This window comes from Brassica napus, chromosome A6 (assembly GCF_020379485.1).
Source record: "Brassica napus cultivar Da-Ae chromosome A6, Da-Ae, whole genome shotgun sequence".
Classification (NCBI taxonomy): Eukaryota; Viridiplantae; Streptophyta; class Magnoliopsida; order Brassicales; family Brassicaceae; genus Brassica; species Brassica napus.
In genome coordinates, this window is record NC_063439.1 from 14,090,444 (window position 1) to 14,106,406 (window position 15,963).

The 15,963-nt window shown below is 48.3% G+C and overlaps 1 protein-coding gene across 1 annotated transcript; it reads left to right on the forward strand.

The window, feature by feature from the left end:
- The first annotated feature begins 6,609 nt into the window (after positions 1 to 6,609).
- LOC106433868 lies at positions 6,610 to 15,681 on the forward strand. The gene is made up of 2 exons (XM_048781576.1): positions 6,610 to 7,190; positions 15,627 to 15,681. Exons 1-2 carry the CDS (start codon positions 6,610 to 6,612, stop codon positions 15,679 to 15,681), a joined length of 636 nt encoding a protein of 211 aa, XP_048637533.1.
- The last annotated feature ends 282 nt before the right edge of the window (positions 15,682 to 15,963 follow it).

A 15,963-nucleotide genomic window follows, 5' to 3' on the forward strand; every position in this document is an offset into this window, starting at 1 on the left:
TTGGTGGTGGAAGAGAAAGTCTGCTGGCTGAGGAGAAATCCAGCTTTTGAAGTGGTTAAAACGGATTCCCAAAACAGAAAATCTCTTATCTTTCTCTCTTTTTAAAATTCCCTTGTGTTTGCTTGGATTTTGTCCATTGAGTTTCTTTGATTTGTTCTTCTTAGAATTTTGAGTGAAAACTTGTTGTGTGACCATCCAAATTCTGAGAGAAACACGTGTGTGGGTGAGGATCAAACACTTGAGAGAGTGAGGAATTTTTATCTAACGTTTTGTGTTTAAGAAATTTCAGGAACCATGAGTAGTGATGATGAACGGAACCGTCCCAGAAACTCAGTTGCTGGATTGTCTAACCTTCAAATGCGTGCCTTGAATGATTCTATGTCTAACATGTTGAACAAAGGTTTAGATCAGATCCACTAGAGGCTTGATGAGATTAAGGCCAGCCAAACTCCTTCTACAGCCGGAGTAAGAAGAGACCGTCTGCGTAGGAACACTCGGTCTGACGATGAGATCCGAGAGGAGGATGATCAAGAGGACGAGGCCAGATAAGCATACCATCCAAGAAGAGGTCCTAGAACCCGAGATCCAGGTGATGTCAATCCTTTTGCTAGAAATGAACGTACTAATGATAGCTTAAGTGATTTGAAACTAAAAATCCCACCTTTTGAGGGTAAAAATGATCCTGATGTCTTTCCTGAATGGGAAAGAAAAATTGAACATGTCTTTGATTGTCAAAACTTTTCTGAACTTAAGAAAGTTAGACTAGCTGTTACTGAATTCTCTGGCTATCCTATTAATGGGTATGATCAATTTGTGACCCACAGGAGGAGAACAGGTGAAAGACCGATTGAGACATGGGATGAGTTTTCCATGCTGATGAGGAGACGATTTGTTCCTGCTCATTATCGCAGAGACCTCCACCAGAAATTCAGACGCTTGCTTCAAGGCACTAAGTCCGTGGAAGACTACCACAAGGAGTGTGGGAACCAAAATTTGCACTGTCGATTTCCGTTTAAATAAGGAAGCTAGGAAGACCCTAATTTCCCAGAGGACCCGGATATCTGCTAATACCACACGTCAAGCAATCAGAACACGAGAATAACAACGATAAAAATAAGAAATCGAAAAATGAGCAAAGTAGATCTTATTCCGAATTTGCGTATGAGCGTTTACAACAAGGTATAAGCCTGGGCTCGAGAGCTTTCGGCGAGATTCCTATTCTAGCAACCCTAAGACGGCTAAACCTAATTGAGTCGCAGCTCGAAATAACAATAACGGAAAATTGCCAAAAATGCTCTAAGTGCTAAGTTTGCTCTGAAAAAGACTCTCCCACGCTCCTCGCCTAGGACTCCTTATATACTAGCTCCAAGGTCAGTTTACGCTTTTACTCTTCTGTCCTTAAGCCATCATAGCATAAAAATGGAGATATTCCATTTTTCCCAATCTTCGCAATTATCTTCAAAACTTCCGTATTTTTCCGCGGAAACTTGACATTTATCTTTCCTTGTGGACCAAGCGTAAACCGTGCTGTGGTTTACGGGATTTTGGTTAAGAAATCGTAGGATGGGCCTCGACTCGTGTTTTAGGTCCCTTTGAACCGTCTTCCGACTCGAAGCGTTTACTACGATTTCTTTCGATAAGGAACGAACTTTACGCGGTATTATTCCGCAAAGTTTGATCGATGATTTAGAATAGCGGAAATCATAGACTGAGCTCGCTACGGTTTTCGGGAGACAGCATTGAAGGTTTGACGAGAATGCATGGACTGGTGTCGTCTCGACGTTTCGGAAGAGCTCGGTCGCTACGCAGCGACCGAACTTTGGCTCGAGCCCGGTCGCTACGTAGCGACCGAGCGGACGAACGCTCGGTCGCTACGTAGCAACCGAGCTTGGCCGTGCTCGGTCGCTACGTAGCGACCGAGCTTTGGCTCGAGCTCGGTCGCTACGTAGCGACGAAGCGGGACGGACGCAGCGACCGAGCTTTGGCTCGAGCTCGGTCGCAACGTAGCGACCGAGATTTGGCTCGAGCTCGGTCGCTACGTAGCGACCGAGCAGAACGGACGCTCGGTCGCTACGTAGCGACCGAGCCGAACTGATGCTCGGTCGCTGCGTAGCGACCGAGCTTTGGCTCGAGCTCGGTCGCTACGTAGCGACCGAGCAGAACGGACGCTCGGTTGCTATGTAGCGACCAAGCTTTGGCTCGAGCTTGGTCGCTACATAGCGACCGAGCGGAACGGACGCTTGGTCGTTACGTAGCGACCGGATAGCGTGCGTGTGCGGTACTTTCGCAATGATCGAGCTTGAGTTGTCCATTTTGAGCTTTCAAGGACAACTGGATGATCGACCACCGCGAACTCGACGATTTTCGTGATCTCCTTGGCCATGACTGGCAACTGGATCGATCCAAGAGTCATCGATACTTCGCCTGTCGATGCTCATCCGCTTGAGAGTGTCGCGGAAGATTACGTTGACCGTGCTTCCCGTGTCGACGAGTACCCTTCCGACTTCTAAGTCTCGTATGATGAGATCTATGACGAGCGGATCGCAGTGAGGTTGATCGATGCCGCCGGCTTCCTCCTTTGTGACGGTGATCGAGCAATTTTGGCCATCACGGGGAGGAGACCATGTAGGCCAATTTGCACTCGACTATGCCTTCCGTTGGTAAGCCTTGATGGCCGAAATAATATCGCCGCAGTATTGTGATCCTCCGATGATCATGTTGACTCTGCGACGATTGTTATCATTTCCTTTGTCGTCCGGCCTCCTACCGCGTTTATCCCTGGGCTGGTTTCGTTGAGGGGATTTCTCAGCGAACGGATTTCTATCCGTCTTTGGAGGGCGATCAGAGTCGAGGATGAGATCCTTGACGCTGGTTACTTCCGAGAGCTCTCCATCGAGTAGCTTTGCGGCCAACCTTGCTCCCAAGACATTGCAGTTGGTCGTGGAGTGTCCTCGGGACTGGTGGAACTCGCAAAAGGTGTTTTCGTCATACCCTTGGTTGCGGGTCCACGTATTGCCGGTGGTTCGGCCTTGGTCCGAATTGATCGCGTAATTATGCGCCCCTTGGAGATCTTCCCCCTCGTGATGGACATACTTGTCGTTGCGAGAGTTCTTCTTTTTTGCTTTCGGATCCACGTCCTTCGAGGATGGTCTTGCCGCCTTATGTTTTTGCGATAAGACTTTAGTTTCTTCCTCGACTATGATGTAATCTGTTGCTTTGTGGAGGGCGTCCTGGATCGTTTGCGGTTTGTCGAGGGTTATCCACTTTCTGAATTTCGACTTGTACCAGAGCGTCTTTCTCAGCTCGTCAATGGCCACTTTGTCGCTTATCCCGCTGACCCTGGACATTATCAGCTTGAACCGGCTGATAAACTCGCGGAGGGGTTCGTCTTCCCTCTGGGAGAGACTCCAGAGATCGACATCGGAAGTTTCTCTGTCTATGAACACAGAGTATTGTTTGAGAAATTCCGATGCGAGCTGTCGGAAACTCCCGATAGTGTTGCGATGAAGGCGTGCGAACCATTCGAGCACCGCTCCTTCCAGATTTTCGACGAACAGGCGGCAGTAGCCGGCATCTTTTTCGCCGTCCTTCAGTCTCGCTCTTCCCATCGCAATGTGGAAAGCCTGAAGGTGGGCCTTCGGATCGGTCGTACCATCGTACTTCGGTACTTTGATCTTTCCCGGATCGGAAACTCTCATATCCGAGATACGAGTGGTGAAGGGGGTCTTACGAGCCCCTTCCAGCAGCCTGTCGATCTCGGGAGCAGCGCTAGTAACGTGATGGATTTGAGACTTTACGGCTCTTACTTCCGCCGCAGTCTTGGTGATGTAGTCGCGAAGATCGCGGATATCCGACGTCTCGCCAGCGCTAGTAACGTGATGGATTTCTCACAAGGGTTTTGACCCGAAGGTCGTTCCCGCGCAATTCCAGATCTGTCGAGTGGGGTAGCGAAGTCGAGTCTCTTCCCGCGGATTTTGGTGGTTCCGCGGGGACGGATTGCTCGAGTCCTTGCCATTAAGGTTTCAACCTGTTTGGTCAAGGTACTCCCGAGCTTATCATGTTCTTCCGACCTTTTCTCATAGGTGGCGAACATCTTTTTAAACTCCTCGAGCGCCGCGGCGTTGGCTGGTGCGTTGGCCGCGGATACATCCGCTGCTGGAGTGTGGAGATCGGTGCCGCTGCCTCCGTTAAGAGGAGTCTGCATGTTATCCGCGTCGTTAGTTGACATGTCTGATTGAGCGTGATGTGGCTTTTGCGGGTTAGATTGATCCGTATCCCCCTCCTTCTAGCGCCAAACTGTGGGAACCAAAATTTGCACTGTCGATTTCCGTTTAAATAAAGAAACTAGGATGACCCTAATTTCCCAGAGGACCCGGATATCTGCTAATACCACACGTCAAGCAATCAGAACACGAGAATAACAACGATAAAAATAAGAAATCGAAAAGAGAGCAAAGTAGATCTTATTCCGAATTTGCGTATGAGCGTTTACAACAAGGTATAAGCCTGGGCTCGAGAGCTGTCGGCGAGATTCCTAGTTCTAGCAACCCTAAGACGGCTAAACCTAATTGAGTCGCAGCTCGAAATAACACGGAAAATTGCCTAAAATGCTCTAAGTGCTAAGTTTGCTCTGAAAAAGTCTCTCCCACGCTCCTCGCCTAGGACTCCTTATATACTAGCTCCAAGGTCGGTTTACGCTTTTACTCTTCTGTCCTTAAGTCGTCATAGCATAAAAATGGAGATATTCCATTTTTCCCGATCTTTGCAATTATCTTCAAAACTTCCGTATTTATCCGCGGAAACTTGACATTTATCTTTCCTTGTGGACCAAGCGTAAACCGTGCTGTGGTTTACGGGCTTTTGGTTAAGAAATCGTAGTATGGGCCTCGACTTGTGTTTTAGGTCCCTTTGGGCCGTCTTCCGACTCGAAGCGTTTACTACAATTTCTTTCGATAAGGAACGAACTTTCTGTGGTATTAATCCGCAAAGTTTGATCGATGATTTAGAATAGCGGAAATCATAGACTGAGCTCGCTACGGTCTTTGGGAGATAGCATTGAAGGTTTGACGAGAATGCATGGACTGGTGTCGTCTCGACGTTTCGGAAGAGCTCGGTCGCTATGCCCGGTGGCTACGAGCGGGACGGACGCTCGGTCGCTACGTAGCGACCGAGCTTGGCCGAGCTCGGTCGCTACGTTGCTACGAGCGGGAAGGACGCTCGGTCGCTGCGTAGCGACCGAGCTTTGGCTCGAGCTCGGTCGCTACGTAGCGACCGAGCAGAACAGACGATCGGTCTCTACGTAGCGACCGAGCTTTCGCTCGAGCTTGGTCGCTACGTAGTGACCGAGCGGAACAGACGCTCGGTCGTTACGTAGCGACCGGATAGCGTGCGTGTGCGGTAGTTTCGCAATGATCGAGCTTGAGTTGTCCATTTTGAGCTTTCAAGGACACTTATTCGTAAAAACTTCGTATTGGTTATTTTTTACGAAAATCATATTTTTATTTTACTATCTTCTCGGAAATACAATTTCCGAGGGTTTTTGGGTGTTAATTCCGTTACGACCGTTTTTGACCCCAACAAGGAGATGGAAACTTTGATGATCAAGGCTGATGTAGACGAGCCCATGGACGCCACTATGGCTAGGTTCCTCGCTGGCCTTAACCGAGACATCCAAGACCGTATGGATCTTCAAGAGTATGGTAGTGCGGAACAGATGCTACACAAGGCCATCTTGATCGAGCAACAAGTTAAGAGGAAGAGTTTCTCAAAGCCGGCCGTTACCTCTAAACCAACCTACTCTCCTAAACCGGCTTTTGCTCCTAAGCTAAGCTACAAAGACAAAGGTAAGTCTTCTTCCACAACACATAATGCTTTTAAAACTGATGTCCCTGCTCGTGATGACAAAGGAAAGGCAGTTGATACTTCTGGCCGAGCAAGAGACATTAGGTGTTTCAAATGTCAAGGTCTTGGACATTTTGCCAAAAATTGTCCCAACCAACGAGTGATGATTCTCATGGAGAATGGAGAAGTTGAATCTGAGGATGAGCAGGAGAACAAAGAAGATCTTGGTCCTATCTTTGATAAAGAGGACGAGTCCTTTGGATATCCGCATCACGGGCCATTACTCGTTGCTAGGAAAGGCATGGTCGAGTCTATCTTCGATGAGACGGACGGCCACTTGGTGGATGGTTCCGACCCAGCCTTTGATGATGAGTCTGACCCGATCTATGTTGAGGAGCCTTGCTTCGACTATCTAGCTCATGGTCCTCTACTTGTCACAAGAAGAACTCTGTGTGTCCAACCCTAAAACAATGAAAAGGAACAAAGGGAGAATCTCTTTCATTCTCGATGTTTAGTTTCTGAAAAGGTTTGCTCTTTGATTATTGATGGTGGGAGTTGTACTAATGTTGCTAGTGACACTCTTGTCAGGAAACTAGGACTTGCTACTCGTCCTCTCTCTCGTCCTTTCAGGTTGGAATGGCTAAACGAGGCTGGAGAACAGTATGTGAAAGAGCAAGTCACTGTCCCTATTACCATTGGCCGATATGAGGACGAGGTCGTTTGCAACGTTCTTCCTATGGACGCATGCCACTTTCTCTTGGGCCGGCCATGGAATTTGATAAGAGAGCCGTGCATGATGGCTTCACAAACCGACACTCCTTTGATCATAAAGGGAAGAAGATCACGCTTGTTCCTTTGACACCTTTGGAGGTTCATCAAGATCAGATCCAGCTCAAGAGGAACCGTGACAAGGAACCCAAGCAAGATGAACCTGAATCATCCCAACGGAACTCCAATTTCTATATCAAACAAAGTCAGGTCAAGAGATCTCTTTACTCTGAAAAGCCATTTCTTTTACTTGTGTACAAAGAATCTCTTATGGCTTCTTCTTCTGACCTTGCACCGGAGATTCCGAGTGAACTTTTAGATGTTTTGCAGAAGTATTCTGATGTTTTTCCAGATGAGAATCCTAAGGGATTGCCACCAGTACGAGGCATTGAGCATCAGATCGACCTTGTTCCTGGCGCGTCTCTACCAAACCGGCCAGCTTACCGTACCAATCCGGTGGAGACCAAGGAACTTCAGAAACAGATTGGTGACCTTCTTAAAAAAGGCTACATCCGAGAAAGCCTCAGTCCTTGTGCCGTTCCTGTCCTTCTTGTGCCCAAAAGGGATGGTTCTTGGCGCATGTGTGTGGACTGCCGCACCATCAACAACATCACGGTAAAGTATAGGCATTGTTGGGGTCAAAAACGGTCACGACGGAATTAACACCCGAAAATCCTCGGAAATCGAATTTCCGGAAAAGATAGTAAAAAGAAAAATATAATTTTTCGTAAAAAATAACCATTACGAAGAAGTATCTTTGAAGGCTCAAAGCAAACGAACCAAGCTCGGTCATTGCGTAACTACCGCACATACACGCTGTCCGGTCGCTACGTAGCAACCAAGTCCGAGCCAAGCTCGGTCGCTACATAGCGACCGAGCATCCAACCCGCTCGGTTGCTACGTAGCGACCGAGCGCTCGTCCTGCTCGGTCGCTACGTAGCAACCGGGCTCGAGCCAAAGTTCGGTCGCTGCCCAGCGACCGAGCTCTTCCGAAACGTCGAGACGACACCAGTCCATGCATTCTCGTCAAACCTTCAAATGCTACCTCCCGAAGACCGTAGCGAGCTCAGTCTATGATTTCCGCTATTCTAAATCATCGATCAAACTTTGCGGATTAATACTGCGGAAAGTTTGTTCCTTATCGAAAGAAATCGTAATAAACGCTTCGAGTCGGAAGATGGCCCAAAGGGACCTAAAACACGACTCGATGCCCATCCTACGATTTCTTAACCAAAAGCCCGTAAACCACAGCATGATTTACGCTTGGTCCACAAGGAAAGATAAATGTCAAGTTTCCGCGGATAAATACGAAAGTTTTAAGGATAATCACGAAGATCGGAAAAAATGGAATATCTCCATTTTATGCTATGATGGCTTAAGGGCAGAAGAGTAAAAGCGTAAACCGACCTTGGATCTAGTATATAAGGAGTCCTAGGCGAGGAGCGTGGGAAAGAGAGGATTTTCAGAGAAAACTTAGCACTTAGAGCAATTTTAGGCAATTTTCCGTTTTTGTTATTTCGAGCTGCGACTCAATTAGGTTTAGCCGTCTTAGCGTTGCTAGAACTAGGAATCTCGCCGACAGCTCTCGAGCCCAGGCTTATACCTTGTTGTAAAAGCTCATACGCAAATTCAGAATAAGATCTTCTTTGCTCTCTTTTCGATTTTTTATTTTTATCGTTGTTATTCTCGTGTTCTGATTGCTTGACGTGTGGTATTAGCAGATATCCGGGTCCTCTGGGAAATTAGGGTTTTCCTAGTTTCCTTATTTAAACGGAAATCGACAGTGCGAATTTCGGTTCCAACAGTTTGGCGCTAGAAGGAGGGGGATATGGATCAATCTAACCCGCAAAAGCCACACCACGCTCAATCAGACATGTCAACTAACGACGCGGATAACATGCAGACTCCTCTTAACGGAGGCAACGGCACCAATCTCCACACTCCAACAGCGGACGTATCCGTGGCCAACGCTCCAGCCAACGCCGCGGCGCTCGAGGAGTTTAAAAAGATGTTTGCCACCTATGAGAAAAGGTCGGAAGAACAGGATAAGCTCGTGAGTACCTTGACCAAACAGGTTGAAACCTTAACGGCAAGGACTCGAGCAATCCGTCTCCGCGGAACCACCAAAATCCGCGGGAAGAGGCTCGACTTCGCAACCCCACTTGACAGATCTGGAGTCGCGCGGGAACGACCTTCGGGTCAAAACCCTAGCGAGAAATCTTCCATCGAAAAGGGGAACCCTGAAAGTCCTTCGCCTCCTGCAAAGGATTCAGAGGATAACGAAGCCGAACGCATTGACCTGGATCCTAGCGATGTCTCCAACGACACCGATGAGGACGTCCACAGACATCCAAGAAGGACCAGAAGCCGATATGCTCGGGAAAGCTCTCCGTTCGACAAACCAATGACGGAAGAAGAGGAAATCGTCTATTGGAACGAACAAGAAGAGCTGGCTGAAAAGCAAACCGACCTCACTCGCAGTAAACGCCGACAGGCTCGGAAATCTACTGACGAGACATCGGATATCCGCGATCTTCGCGACTACATCACCAAGACTGCGGCAGAAGTGAGAGCCGTAAAGTCTCAAATCCATCATGCTACTAGTGCTGCCCCCAAAACCGATCGATTGCTGGAAGGAGCTTGGAAAACCCCCTTTAGCAGTCACATTTCGGATATGAGGATATCCGATCCGAGAAAAATCAAAGTACCAAAATACGATGGTACGGCCGATCCAAAAGCACACCTTCAGGCTTTCCACATCGCGATGGGAAGAGCGAGACTGAAGAACGGCAAAAAAGATGCCGGCTACTGCCGCCTGTTCGTCGAAAATCTGGAAGGAGCGGCGCTCGAATGGTTCGCACGCCTCCATCGTAACACCATCGGGAGTTTCCGACAGCTCGCATCGGAATTTCTCAAACAATACTATGTGTTCATAGACAGAGAAACTTCCGATGTCGATCTCTGGAGCCTCTCCAAGAGGGAAGACGAACCCCTCCGCGAGTTTATCAGCCGGTTCAAGCTGATAATGTCCAGGGTCAGCAGGATAAGCAACAAAGTGGCCATTGACGCGCTGAGAAAGACGCTATGGTACAAGTCGAAATTCAGAATGTGGATAACCCTCGACAAACCGCGAACGATCAAGGACGCCCTCCACAAAGCAACAGACTACATCATAGTCGAGGAAGAAACTAAAGTCTTATCACAAAAACATAAGGCGGCAAGACCATCCTCGAAGGACGTGGATCCGAAAGCGAGAAAGAAGAACTCTCGTAACGACAAGTACGTCCATCACGAGGGGAAAGATCTCCAAGGGGCGCATAATTATGCGATCAATTCGGATCAAGGCCGAACCACGGGCAACACGTGGACCCGCAATCAAGGGTATGACGAAAACACCTTCTGCGAGTTCCACCAGTCCCAAGGACACTCCACGACCAACTGCAAATTCTTGGGAGCAAGGCTGGCCGCGAAGCTACTCGCTGGAGAGCTCTCGGAAGTAACCAGCGTCAAGGATCTCATCCTCGACTCTGATCGCCCTCCAAAGACGGACAGAAATCCTCCCGCTGAAAAATCCCCTCAACGAAACCAGCCTGGGGATAAACGCGGTAGGAGGCCGGACGACAAGGGGAATGATAACAATCGTCGCAGAGTCAACATGATCATCGGAGGATCATAATACTGCAGCGATACTGTGTCGGCCATCAAGGCTTACCAACGGAAGGCAGAGTCGAGTGCAAATTGGCCTACATGGTCTCCTCCCCGAGATGGCCAAAATTGCTCGATCACCTTCACAAAGGATGAAGCCGGCGGCATCGATCAACCTCACTTCGATCCGCTCGTCATAGATCTCGTCATACGAGACTTAGAAGTCGGAAGGGTACTCGTTGACACGGGAAGCACGGTCATAGTAATCTTCCGCGACACTCCCAAGCGGATGAGCATCAAACTCGGAGAAGTAATTCCAACGCCAAAACCGCTCATGGGTTTTTCAGGCGAAGTATCGATGACTCTTGGATCAATCCAGTTGCCAGTCATGGCCAAGGAGATCACGAAAATCGTCGAGTTTGCGGTAGTCGATCATCCCGCTATCTACAACGTGATCATGGGAACTCCATGGCTCAATGCCATGCAAGCAGTTCCATCAACCTACCACCTAGGTCTCAAATTTCCGACCCCAAGCGGAGTCGCGGCTATCTGGGGATGCCAAAAACAGTTGCGCCTATGCTTCCTCGCAGAGCACAAGTTAAGGCAAGTCACGACTTCTGCAACTGCGAATCGAAAACGCACGAAGATGGATCGATCTTCGGCCAAAAACGCCCCAAGGAAAGACGAATTAAAATCGTCTGCTGACGAAAACGCATCGGACGTCGAAACTCAACACGAGTCCGAAGCCGACGCTACAACTCAACCGGAACATCCGGAAAATAGCGTTGACCCTGCGACGATCAACACGGTCAAGGCGGACAGTGCGACGTCTACCGCCAAGTAAAAACGCTCGCGGCATGAAACAAAATTACGAGATGGCTTGATCCTCGAAAGGGGTACATAGGCAGCTCGTCAAAAGACGAGTTCAGCTATCCCTCTCTCTAAAAAAGGGGGGGGAGTGGGTGCGTATACTCGTATACTCCCACTTAGAAAAATCTTCATTATTGTAATCGAGTTTTTAGAAACTTCAAAAACTTTTACTACAATCTACGTTGCTCCTTTTTATCAAAAATGTATACGCTTCAGTTAAACGCAAAAACTTTCAGGACACGCCTGGAAACGTTAAGACACTTGTCTGTGGCCTCATCCGGCCCAAAATCATAAAATTATCATCTTTCAAACACTCAAAGATACAAGTATAATCCTCGAAACAACTGCGAGACGTCGCAAAGTTAATTGTCCGAACGCGACCACCAAAACCTTATACCCAGTTCGTCGATTGGCCCCGACGAACACGCCTGCCGTCTTAAACAAACGCAATTCTGTTGGGGTCAAAATCGATCACGACGGAATCAACGTCTGAAAGTCCGTTGTGGGAACCGAAATTCGCACTGTCGATTTCCGTTTAAATAAGGAAACTAGGAAAACCCTAATTTCCCAGAGGACCCGGATATCTGCTAATTACCACACGTCAAGCAATCAGAACACGAGAATAACAACGATAAAGAATAAGAAATCGAAAAAGAGAGCAAAGAAAATCTTATTCCGAATTTGCGTATGAGCGTTTACAACAAGGTATAAGCCTGGGCTCGAGAGCTGTCGGCGAGATTCCTAGTTTTAGTAACCCTAAGACGGCTAAACCTAATTGAGTCGCAGCTCGAAATAACAAAAACGAAAAATTGCCTAAATTGCTCTAAGTGCTAAGTTTGCTCTGAAAAAGTTCTCTCTTCATGCTCCTCGCCTATGACTCCTTATATACTAGCTCCAAGGTTGGTTTACGCTTTTACTCTTCTGCCCTTAAGCCGTCATAGCATAAAAACGGAGATATTCTATTTTTCCCGATCTTCACAATTATCTTCAAAAATTCCGTATTTATCCGCGGAAACTTGACATTTATCCTTCCGTGTGGACTAAGCGTAAACCGTGCTGTGGTTTATGAGCTTTTGGTTTAGAAATCGTAGGATGGGCCTCGAGTCGTGTTTTAGGTCCCTTTGAGCCGTCTTCCGACTCGACACGTTACTACGATTTCTTTTGACAATTAACGAACTATCCGCGGTTTATAATCCGCGAAGTTTGATCGATGAGTTAGAATAGCGGAAAACATGGACTAAGGCTGCTACGGTCTTCGGGAGATAGCATTTGAAGGTTTGACGAGAATGCATGGACTGGTGTCGTATCGATGTTCGGAAGAGTTCAATCGCTACACAACGACCGAACTTCGGCTCGAGCCCGGTCGCTACATAGCGATCGAGCGGGACGAGCACTTGGTCGCTACGTAGCGACCGAGCTTTGGCTTGAGCTCGGTCGCTACGTAGGGACCGAGCGGGACGAGCGCTTGTTCGCTACGTAGCGACCGAGCTTTGGCTCGAGCTCGGTCGCTCCGTAGCGACCGAGCGGGACGAGCGCTCGTTCGCTACGTAGCGACCGAGCTTTGGCTTGAGCTCGGTCGCTCCGTAGCGACCGAGCGGGACGAGCGCTCGGTCGCTACGTAGCGACCGAGCTTGGCTCGGGCTCGGTCGCTACGGAGCGACCGAGCGAGACGAACGCTCGGTCGCTACGTAGCGACCGAGCTTGGCTGAGCTCGGTCGCTACGTAGCGACCGAGTGGGTCAAATCCAAGGTATATCAACTCTCCCAGACTTACCTTTTTGCTTGTCCTTAAGCAAAACATACAGGCAGTGTCTCTGAAAGAGGTTTGAAAATATTAGGGACTTAAGATTTTAAACCATAGAAATCTTTTCCTCAACAATTTTGCAACCACATTTAAAAAGTCCTAATCACAAAAGCACACTATGCAATATCCTAGCTTAGCAACCATTTCTAACATAACACAACCATTTCCAACGTAGCGACCGAGCTTTGACTCGAGCTTGGTCGCTACGTAACGACCGAGTGGGTCGGACGTTCGGTCGCTATGTAGCGGCCGATATCGGCCCGGACTTGGTTGCTACGTAGCAACCGGACGGCGTGTACGCGTGGTAATTACGCAACGACCGAGCTCGGTTTGTTTGGTTTGAATCTTCAAGGATACTTCTTCGTAAAAACTTCGTGTTTGGTTATATTTTACGAAAGTTACATCTTTCTTTTTACTATCTCTTTCGGAAATATGATCTCCGAGGATTTTCGGGTGGTAATTCCGTCCTAACCGTTTTTGACCCCAACAGTTAGCCCCCCAGCCCGTTAGGATCATGCATCGTAGGATCCTAGCGTGCGGTTAGGCATGTTTGGCAAGTTAGGCGTGATGGATGGAATTAATATCCAAAATTCCGAGCTTGAATAGTAAATCCTCATGCCTATAAGAAGGGAGGTAACTTGTTTCATAATTTTTTCACTTTCTTGTCTTTCTCTAGGATCTTTCTTAAGAAAAAATTTTCTTTCTTTCTCTCCACCCTTTTCCTCTATTTTCTTAAGAGAAGTTTAAAAATGTCGAGCAAGAAAAAGATTGCGAAAAAGGGTCTTCATCCGCGAGTGCTTACGAAGAGCTCATTGTTCCGAAGATGGAGTTCGTGCCTCACTCAATACATCCCGCCGAGAACAAGGCATGGTGGGTTGCTCATTATGGCTCGATGACCCCTCCCAAAGAGAAGTCGTTCCCAGTCCTGACCCATCGTGGAGTCGAGAAAGGGGATGCAAGCAGGAGTACCGACGAGTTTCTCGCGATCATGCGATCGGTCTACCATATCCCGGATGCTGTGGAGTTCCGGGTTCCCTGCCGCGGGGAATGTGCTAACAGACCCCAGAGGGTTACTTCACTTGCTACGAGGCGGTCGTAGTGCGTTGTCGCTTATGGTTCCCAATACCCGAAATCCTCGTCCGAGTGTTGGACCGTTTCGAGGTTGCGATAAGCCAGTTGACTCCCCTTGCTGTGGGAACCGAAATTCACACTGTCGATTTCCGTTTAAATAAGGAAACTAGGAAAACCCTAATTTCCCAGAGGACCCGGATATCTGTAAATTACCACACGTCAAGCAATCAGAACACGAGAATAACAACGATAAAAGTAAGAAATCGAAAAGAGAGAGCAAAGTAGATCTTTATTCCGAATCTGCGTATGAGCGTTACAACAAGGTATAAGCCTGGGCTCGAGAGCTGTCGGCGAGATTCCTAGTTCTAGCAACCCTAAGACGGCTAAACCTAATTGAGTCGCAGCTCGAAATAACAAAAACGGAAAATTGCCTAAATTGCTCTAAGTGCTAACTTTGCTCTGAAAAAGTTCTCTCCCTTGCTCCTCGCCTAGGACTCCTTATATACTAGCTCCAAGGTCGGTTTACGCTTTTACTCTTCTGCCCTTAAGCCGTCATAGCATAAAAATGGAGATATTCCATTTTTCCCGATCTTCACAATTATCTTCAAAACTTCCGTATTTATCCGCGGAAACTTGACATTTATCCTTCCTCGTGGGCCAAGCGTGAACCATGCTGTGGTTCACGGGCTTTTGGTTAGGAAAAATTGTAGGATGGACCTCGAGTCGTGTTTTAGGTCCCTTTGGGCCGTCTTCCGACTCGACACGTTTACTACGAGTTTTCCGCGGTTTCTAATCCGCGAAGTTTTATCGATGAATTAGAATAGCGGGAAACATGGACTGAGCTTGCTACGGTCTTCGGGAGATAGCATTCAAAGGTTTGACGAGAATGCAAGGACTGGTGTCGTATCGATGTTCGGAAAGGTTCAATCGCTACACAGCGACCGAACTTTGGCTCGAGCCCGGTCGCTACGTAGCGACCGAGCGAGACGAGTGCTCGGTCGCTACGTAGCGACCGAGCTTTGGCTCGAGCTCGGTCGCTACGTAGCGACCGAGCGGGACGATAGCTTGGTCGCTACGTAGCGACCAAGCGGGACGATCGCTCGGTCGCTACGTAGCGACCGAGCTTTGGCTCGAGCTCGGTCGCTACGTAGCGACCGAGCTTTGGCTCGAGCTCGGTCGCTACGTAGCGACCGAGCTTCGCTCGGGTTTGGTTGCTGCATAGCGACCGGACGGCGTGTATGCGTGGTGACCGAGCTTGGTTTGTGCGGTTTGAATCCCAAAGGATACTTCTTCGTAAAAACTTCGTATTGGTTATTTTTACGAAAATTGCATCTCTTCTTTTACTATCTCTTTCGGAAATACGATCTCCGAGGATTTTCGGGTGGTAATTCCGTCGTAACCGTTTTTGACCCCAACACTTGCCATTCAGCATCTTATTGGGATCCTGATCCTGAGCTACGAGCATGGCCTTTCCCTTTCCGTCGATCATTATGAAGCGCTTTTGAGGCTTCAACTCGTCAAAGATAAGGACAAGCATAGGTTGGTCCCTCGGAACTTTATGTCAGTGGTTAAGAAGTTCATTTCGAACTTCAACTCGTGGAAGAAGTTCTTTTTCTTTATTCGTATAGATGCTGCGTCCGTCGAAGAGAATTGCATTCCAGTGTTCCGGAGGTTGCCGAATGATCGTCCCTTCATCAACCCTCTTGCTCCGTTCCCTGAGGACATCATTGCGGTGAGGGATCTTCTCAGCAACGGTCCCTTCTTCTGGACTTCTTTTACGCCGAAGAGGGTTCGGAAGGCACTGAGATTCGTGCAACCCGGTCCTGCTTCGGCTGTGGACACGGGAAGCGACTCTGAACCTGACGACCAGAATCCCGTCGTAGCTCCAGCAGCTGTGCCGGAGTCGAGCTCTTGGAAGGGAAAAGATGTCGATCTTGGCGACATAGAATTTTCGATGGATGACTC